Raw genomic sequence first — 9,488 nt, 5'->3', positions numbered from 1 at the left:
CCCTTTTTCGACCCCCTAAAAAGTGAATTTTGTTTGGCTCTTGCTGGCCACACAGCTCAACTCTGAGTCAATTATGCGACACTCTACCTTCTACTTTGCTGACAGAAAAATAAGAGTAGGTAGAGGATTTTGGAAAGGAAGAGCATGCAGATGGAGAAAGCCTATACTTCTGTCATGGTACGAAAAGTTACTGGAAAATATAGCTTTGTAAATTCCACTGACAGAACTATACGCTTCTTTGTAAAGGATTTAACCACCTAAAGCAAATGCCTGGAACTTTAAAGTACTGGAAAATATCTTTAAATATTTTGTCTGCAAGCCATAAAGAAAATAGTATAATAGCTGCACCCTGAGATACCTCTGAGACGGAAAAAGATCATGGATAGAAGTTTTTGTCTACAATCTCACTTTGCTTCCCAAGTACAAAATACAAAGAATATATAGTTCATCTCCCAGTCTTTTACAGTCACATAAATGGGGACATCGTGTAGTTGATGAATATTCTGCTATAGGTAACACAGAAAACACATATATTAGATCCTAGGGTTTTGATTTTGTGGAGCTTTTGGTTTTTGGTTTGTTTGGTTGGTTTTTTGTGGTTGGTTTGTTGGGGTTTTTAAACACTTTCAAGTACTTCTCTTCCATATGATTACTGCCATTATTGATGGTGATGATGAGCCACTACTTCAATAATACCCAATCCAAAACATTCAGATATACAGAATCAATCTCCCTTAAGTTACGCTATTTTGTTAAAAAACTAAATAAAATTCAACTTGGGGTTCTCAGTTTATACCTTGACTTTTCAATCACTGAACTACATTCATCACCTTCTCCAGTTTTCCTCCAAATACATGAAGACAAGAACAGTAGAGTTTTCCAGTGAAAGTAGTTTCTGACATAACTGTCTGAACTTAAGCAGTATCTGGGGCTCTGAACTGGAGTACTGTGCAGCACAAAATATACTGCAAGCTTTCAAGAACAGGTAACACTTCTTTGCATTATAATTACATGGAGCTTGAAACATTGCAGGGAAAATATACTACAATGGGCTAGATTTGTGGCTTGGACTAATACTAACGTAATATCTTCAACCAGTTCAAACATACCTAGGAGTTCCCTCTTCTGAGGAGTTTATAACTTAAAGTCTAATGGAAGATTCTTGCAAATACGCACATGCGATGTTCACTAGTAGCCCAATTTTACACCTACCAGGAGGTATTGAAATACTTTATAGCTTGGTTTCGTTCTATTGGAGCAATTAATTTGGATTTAAATATTCTCCTGCCAAGTCAGCAGTTTCAACATCACAACATAGAATCATAGAATCATTATGGTTGGAAGAGACCTCAAAGATCATCAAGTCCAACCAGCATTGTACTGGTGCACAAGACAAGAAGGTAAGATTGATTATCAAGAAAACTGAAATTAATTACTCTTCTATCATTTTCCAGGACTAACGAAGCCCAGAAAGTAAACTAAAATTTACACAGCTGAGCTGCACATTCAGAATCTAGTGTGAAATAAAGCAGCAATGGCACTGTGTATCTGACCTGTTCTCTAGAAACAAATGTAGAGAGCAAACAAATACAGCAAATCCATCTATGGGCTATGGGGCTTCTCACGGCACTTCCAAAGCTGCTTTTAAGAGACTCAATTAAATACTCACCCTGAAACACTTGTCTTTAGGTAGGAGTTTGCTCTTCATAGCTTGCTTTCAAAAATATTTTTGGTCAGATTATGAAACCTGAAAACCTCCTCCAAACTGGATGCAAAAGGTTTGGGTTCTATAAGCTAGAAATGTGGAAACTGGGCTGGCAGTTAAATTTTTTTAAGGTCATATTGCATGTTAAGCAGTTTCTTCCTTCAATTAACGGAGTAATTGTAGCAGATATAAACAAAAATGTATACATGGAACAGTATTTCTGTAAGTTTCCAATTTATTAATTTTTATTGTATTACGAATCTCTAATTTTGCATAATCTGTTAGCGGTTACCTTTGCTTCAAAATTACTCTACACTCTTGCTATAGGTTTCCACATAGGATTGAGCACTCCGAGAATAGGGTGACATGGACTGCACGTGCTACAAGACCACAATCTTGGTAAGCAGAACTATAACTAGAAACCATATTTGAGAAAACATGAATGTGGCTGTTCATCTGTTCAGCACAGAAACAACTCCCATGAGCCATAACTGATTTAACTTTTCAAATCATATCAAAGGGCAGTTCAATCTGGGTTTTTTGATACATAAATGTGAATACAATCTACTACACAATCTATTTTTTGTAACTTTAAAGACCACCTCTCTCCAAATATTCTGCCCTGGCATTTACAATACTAAGTCTGTTTGCTTCTATTAAAAAAAAAAAAAAAAAGAAAGAAGTAGTGGTGAGATAACAAAGCATTTTCTGCACAGGATTCTCAGCTCCGGGGTTTACTTAATCCTTTGCACTGTAGATGCATGGCCTATGTATAGACTTGCAGAAGCATAAAGAATTCCTTCACAGTGTAGATACACTTTCAGTTTACAATGGCTGATACTGATTAGGTACTTCACCTCTGACTTGCTTCTTACTGTCTCCCACAGCAGACTTGACTCAGCACTGATACCCACTTCAGTGCAAAGTGTTTCCTGACATCGGGAACAGTGGGGGTTTAAGCTGATCACTCTGACTTTGTGCAGTGGTCAATCAGGGCCAGCCCTCTGTGGTGTAATCAAAGGCAGTAGAGGCAAAAATACTAGGTCAGCATGCAGAAAGCGCTGTCCAAATTATGCAAATATTATGGATAGAGTTTAATGTGCTGTCAACAATACTGAAAACACAAATCATAGAATCATAGAATCATTATGGTTGGAAGAGACCTCAAAGATCATCAAGTCCAACCGTATACCTGATGCCACCATGCCCACTAAACCATGTCTTGAAGTGCCACATCTAAACGTTTTTTGAACACCTCCAGGGACGGTGACTCCACCACCTCCCTGGGGAGCCCGTTCCAATGCTTAACAACTCTGACAGTGAAGAAGTTCTTTCTAATGTCGAGCCTGAACCTCCCCTGGCACAACTTGAGACCGTTTCCTCTTGTCCTATGGCTAGTTACCGGGGAGAAGAGACCAACCCCCACCTTGTTACAACCTCCTTTCAGGTAGTTGTAGAGGGCGATAAGGTCTCCACTCAGCCTCCTTTTCTCCAGACTAAACAACCTCAGCTCCCTCAGCCGCTCCTCGTAAGGCTTTTTCTCCAGGCCCTTACCAGCTTTGTCACTCTTCTCTGGACATGCTCCAGCAGCTCAATGTCCTTCTTGTAGTGAGGGGCCCAAAACTGAATACAGTATTCGAGGTGCGGCCTCACCAGCGTGGAGTAGAACAAAGTTACAAGCTCAGTCAACTCCACAAAGATCAGAGCATCTTCAAGAACATTTTTACTTTTCCCTTTAAATTAGATTACACGAGATTATTCAGCAATGGTTTTGTATCCTATTTCTCCATCTAAATCCAGAAGACATTTGTCTATACTACTTATGTGGAGACATTTAACTGAGTACTTAAAATGGTACAGAGTTATTTTGTTAACTACATCAAAATAACAAAATGTTTCTAATTTGGAGACAAGAGACCTCTGAGAAACTTAATTATTGGGTCATTTAGATCAATTCAACCCATCAGCAGAGTCATCATTTTTCTTTTTCCCTCCCATACACAAATCAATTCCATGCCTCCTACTTTCTTTTTCCTTTTGTATCTCTTGTACAGCCCTTGCACCCACCATTAGGTTTTTTAGGCAGTTAAAAAAACTCTTACTCTTAAATTCCCTGGTAACAGCTGCTTCTCTTTCAGCACATAGCAACGTTTTCACAACTTCTGTTTGTGGCAAGGATGGGGTTTTTGGCTGCATATTGCTCAGGTCAAAGCTCCCAAGAGGCTGAGCAGTAGAAACAGTATCAAGACTCTGAGGGCGGTGATTGTGGTTGCTGGGGTCCTTCGTGATAAAACTCTTTCCTGAGAGCATAAAAAGATCAAGACAACTTTGTTCTAAGAACAAACAGTATTGTTTACCGCTAGTGGTTTAATGTACACAGCAGTTACGTGTTTTACTTTTCTTAAAGGTAAATGCTCAAATTTTCACTTAGCGTTACACCACTGAATGTATGTAAGAGTAGACTTTCCTCTGCTCCTTTACCATCCCAGCCATAGCTGCTGTAAGATGACTGAGGCATTCTCTTTCTTAAAATACAGGTTTTTTATAAAATATAGGTCTATTTTTAAAATAAGAAAATATAAGAAAACATAAATACATGATATTGCATTTGATCACAGTAAAACTATTTTCATTTGCTTTCATGCAACCTTACTGAGCTCAGCTGCTCATTTTATGCTGAGATACCTCAAGTAACACTAATATAAACCTTCTGAAACAGCTCCCATGGTTCAGCTATTAAGAAATCATCTGGATTCCCTTGAAAACCATCTTTATTCTGCACAACTTTGGGGTCTTTCATGAACTAAAGGCAAGCAAAAGTTGTTCTAATCTTTACAGGTGGCTAATGGTTATTAAAGGCAGTAAGGGATTGCCAGAGCACAAGAATTGCACTACTCATGCCAAAGACCATCTTCCTGAAATAGCAATCTGCAAAATTAATGCACATATCACGCTTACTGTAACAACTGGATATGCTTCTGTTTTAAGCTACTTTGCTGGACTTGCAGTATGAAATACCTAACACCAACATCTGCTCTGCAACTGACATCTGCTCCTCAGCTGACATCTGCTTCTGAATCCTTGTTACTCTTGGTCATTTTTAGCAAACACTACGTCATCATTACATGTAATCAGAAAGCACAGAGGAATAAATTCCAAGCCATATAATCACTGTTTCTTCTGCTTTCCTATATACAGATAGCCTAAAACTACTGTTTATTTTCTTAACATTTAGTTCTCACTCAGACTTGAATACAGTAATTCCTGCTTTCTGCTACCATGATCCTACAAGAGACTACAGGCTCAGGCTCAAAGAAGGGACATAAAGTGAAATTTAGTTAGGATTTAGATGACTAATTCCAAAATTACAATCTTTAAACCTTCTGTCAAATACTTGCATTGGTCTGGGACTGATTTACTTCAGGGGCTCTTCAAGTTTTTTAACATTAACATTTTAACATTAACATTCCTCAGGTACCTAAAAAGTCATTGCTATGCAAACCTTGAAGAACCTTAATCTCAACCAAGCTGAAAAGCTGGGACATTTCTTATGCTGGCAGCCACAGAACAGCAACTCCTTCACCTGTCTTGCCTAGGGACCTTGATTTGGTAGAGGTTCTTAGGACACACGCTTCCTAAATTGGGCTTTATACAAAGTTCAGTGACAGCTGCTTCTTTCTGTTACAAGACAGATAGACACAGCCACTGCCTGTATCATTTTATTCCCACTTCCCCATCCTCTTCATGCAGTAGCTCAATGAACACTGAGCTAAGATAAAAGAATAGCATTCTCCTCCAAGACTGCTCAAATTATGAGGCCCCGGTCTTCTTGTTTAACGATGTTCTGGGATGCACAGAAAAAAATTCAAATCATTAATACAGTGAGAAAAAAAGAAGACTGATTTTTCACAAAAGCAGGATAAACTTCTACCATAAAATGCACACAGGCTGTAGGTATATTAGAAAGGTAAAAGAGTGTCTGGGAATGTTCCCAGGCAAGAGGCAAGGAATAGCTCGCATCCACACCAGCAAAATTTCCTGTGCCTTTGAGCAGGCTGGCTGCAAGCAACGTGCCCATTGGGAACAGCCCCTGGAACAAGCGAACTGCTCAACCGGGCCTGGAAACCATTTGAGAGCTGCCCAATGCCCACAACTGTTCTCACAATATGATGGTGCAGGTTAATCCTCTTCTGGAACAATTTAAGGCACTGTTAATGTCCTACTATACACACCTGGACATACAGGATCTGAAACAGAACTGAAACTGAGAACACTTTGGCTTTCCCTCCCTCAATTTCTCACCTAAAGCTAATGGTTAGGCAGTACCATGATCTTAAATTACAGATGACAAAAAACTTCTTTAAATATTCTTTCCAAGATTACTCTGGGCTATTTGTGAAAAACAGAGGAAAAAAAAAAACAAAAACAACAAACCACCTACTGATCTTCAGGCTGATTTTTGTTTGTACAGGTATTCTTTGAATAAATGGATGTAGCTGTACTTTCAGAAAGTGCAGTTACTTAGAAGGGACTTAACTGAAAGAAAACCCTCTGAAATGAGAAATCGACCGGTTTTAGCCAAATCAGGACACTCTGTTTTAGAAGTTACAATGTTTATAATACATTTTCCAGGACAGGAGTAATTTACAAGAACTAGAAATACTGAAAAGCCTATTAAAGCCTATTAGTAGGAGACTAAATCAGTTTTTAAGTCACTTACACCTGGTATAAACTTAAGTTACTGAAGCAGGACAATGTAAACTCATCATCTGGATGCTCTCAGCCTGAAGCAAATACCAGTAGAACATGGTAGTCTGAATATCAAATTAGTTATTTTAAATTATTACATTTGAATTTACTTTTAGTATGTTAAGAACAGACCAAGCCTGGTATCCCAGTTCACATGAGGTGCAGTGTCTCACCAAAATAACAGACTCAATCACAAAAGCCGAAAAACTTTTCAGACTCCAAGTGCAACTGGCTGTCAAAGGGACTCGGGTTTCCCTGGAAACACATTACATATCAAAATCAGGCTGAAGTTCTTAAGTCTGCTGGGCAGTTCTGAAAAAATTGTTCAATGTCATTTTATCATACCAATGCACTCTGTTTCTTATGACAATTTATTTCTAGAGAATAAAATATACCTCTAGTTATTATGATTGCTTGGGCATACTGGGATTTCCACCAACACAGATTATTTAGTATGATTTTAAAATGTACATGCAATTAGAACTTATGCTAGTGTATCTGAGTTTCCAACAGAATAAAAAAGTATTAAATTAGCTTGTTAAAAACTTCACTACATATTAAATATTTTTAATGTAAAATGTTACATAAATATTTTTTACATAGCAACCAAGTCATTAGTAATTAATCTCTTCACAAAACCAACTTATGAAAGAAATGTACTTATTTAGAGACCATGTGTAAATTCTGGCACTATTTATATTTCAAGCCCAAGATCTGTGATAAGCATATGGCCCAGAAAAAAAAACAGAAAGCAATAGAAGAATTTTAGAACTTAAGCTCTTTAGAAATCACTTTCTGCTGCTTTCAGTCATGGCGAATATTAGATTTTAAGTGGTACATACCCGAAGGCTCTCTTTCTTGTGATGGTAATTCCAGATCACTAGAAACTGGCAGTTCTTCAACAAGAAATTTTGACAGCTGTGTCCCAAGATACGTAACCTGTACAAACAAATCTAAATGGATAACTGGTCATTTTAATTAGTGTTTTTTCTGGTAGCTGTAAAAATTTCACTTTTGTTTTAAAACTGAGTTTATGAACTTAAGTCTAATCTGTGTCTGTTAAGATCAAGCAGAAATTCTGCTAATTTCAATTCTAAATGGAAAAAAACATCTGAAAGCCCTCTAAACTCTGCCAGTATTTTTGTAACATTTGTTCCTGACACCCTGACATTTCAATAAGCTTGGTCCTTTTTATTCAATCCTACCTTTCAGGTTTTTCTGTCAGTCTCTTAATCATCTTTAAAACTACTCTTTCAAAGCACTGACAGCTTATAGAGTGGGCATTCCAGAGTCTCTCAACACTTCTGACTAGGTCATCACTATACAGCTACAGCTATGTAGCTCTTTCTTTGCTGATTATTCATTACGAAGACTTCTTAAAATTTAGGCTTGTGCTTGTACCCTTTTTTGCTTTAAGAACAGTAAGGAGATCCAGATCAGTGAAATTTGTTATTGCCATTTATTAATGCTATTTTGGGGAGTAAAATCACGCCTACCTTATTCCACACATACTTCCATGTCACAGAAATATCACTTCCTAGTAGGTCTTTAACCCACTGAATTGGATTCTGTAGTATTTGTCTCTTACTGGTTCTGATCTTGCCATTGTTTAAGAGTGTGGCTTTATGTGTAAATTCCTAAAAAATCCAAAAAATAAGAAATAATTTTCAACTCATAAATGAACAAATCTGAATTAACATCCTTAAAACATGAAAAAATGCTGAAGAACAATACAGCTGAAAAGTTGCAGCTAATTCTGTTTTTCTCTGAAAAAAGCTGAAGAATTTAATGTCATTATCATATAAGAAGATTTATTCCACCAGAATAAGATGTTTTGGCCACCCAGACACGACTGTCAGAGGACAAATCTCCCTATGTGCATTTATCAGAACTGTATTTGCATTTTAGTTCCTCTTAGACATAACAAGGCTGTGAATAAATTAATTTGCAACAGCGAACTCAGGAACTCACAGGAGGCGAGTCTGTGCAACAAGAAACTGTTACTCAAATGCAATCTGCCTCACTCCTGTGGAACAAATGCATGTCACGGTGAAATTCCAGCAATAATTTGAAGATGAAACATATTTGCCTAAAAACTTCACTTATGTCAAGGGACATCATTTACATGTTTTAGGAGGAATCTGACAGCCTCTCCTTACACAAAATTCAGTATAAAAGAATTTATTGTTACTGCCTTTTTGATAATGCTAATACAGCCCAGTTCTGCAAACATATATGTACCTCCAGAAGCATGGCTCATAGTTGTGTATTGTTCAGTAAATGACGGTTTTGTTATACTGGTCTCAGACTAACATAGCCAAATAATACATAAACTACCTGTTGATAACCTATGTTAGAACTTAGTAAGGTTGCTTAGCATGCATCAGGTTAAACAACCAGAATAAGAGAATGATCCACCTGCAAATATTGAACCACCTCCTACCATATCCACTGGCTTGGGGTGTCTATGAGAACCTAAATTCTGATGTTTAACCCAAATATTTTGATGAACACTCAATCCAGTTCACAGTTTCATAGCTCAGGTCTACAGCAAATGCATTCTGCCTGCCCAAAGCTAATCTTACGTAAGAACTACGTACTAGCTGTATGTTGTTATCAAGTACATCTCTATAATGATAAAGAAGGAAATACTACTGATATCTCCTCTTTGCAATGCAACAGAGACTGGCTTCTAAACTTCAGTCTCTATAGCACTGTCTTCCAAGACCTAAATGAGTGTCATTTTCGTTCTAGCAAAAATCACTGACTTCTCTACACTCCAAATATCAACATTTCAATACAGGGTTATAATTCCGTAAGATCCGCATGAATCAAGCTGGTATCACAGATTAACAGTCTTGAGAAATGACAGTAAGCATACTGAGTTCTTCATTCTTCCATTTTGTCATCTTGAGGTTCATGTCCTTTGAAGAAAAGAAGCATGTGCATATACCTATGATATGGTCCCATGTGGAAGCTTGTGAATTATGCTGCCTTATGTTACAAAAAGCAAGATCACACAAAATGGCCACTC

At 37.5% G+C, this 9,488-nt stretch overlaps 1 protein-coding gene across 1 annotated transcript in view; it reads right to left on the bottom strand.

Moving 5' to 3' along the window:
- LOC104167505 (putative ankyrin repeat domain-containing protein 31) overlaps positions 1 to 9,488 on the bottom strand; it is a gene marked incomplete at its 5' end in the record, with an annotated part of 27,256 nt that overhangs the window by 7,301 nt on the left and 10,467 nt on the right. The window contains 3 exon segments of the mRNA XM_009707790.1: positions 3,808 to 3,867; positions 7,297 to 7,393; positions 7,951 to 8,091. Coding sequence (XP_009706092.1) covers positions 3,808 to 3,867; positions 7,297 to 7,393; positions 7,951 to 8,091 — 298 coding nt within the window.

This window comes from Cariama cristata, unplaced genomic scaffold, assembly GCF_000690535.1.
Source record: "Cariama cristata isolate BGI_N322 unplaced genomic scaffold, ASM69053v1 scaffold1819, whole genome shotgun sequence".
NCBI lineage: Eukaryota > Metazoa > Chordata > Aves > Cariamiformes > Cariamidae > Cariama > Cariama cristata.
The sequence above is the reverse complement of the archived record's forward strand: the minus strand, read 5'-3'. Positions and strand labels throughout refer to the sequence as shown.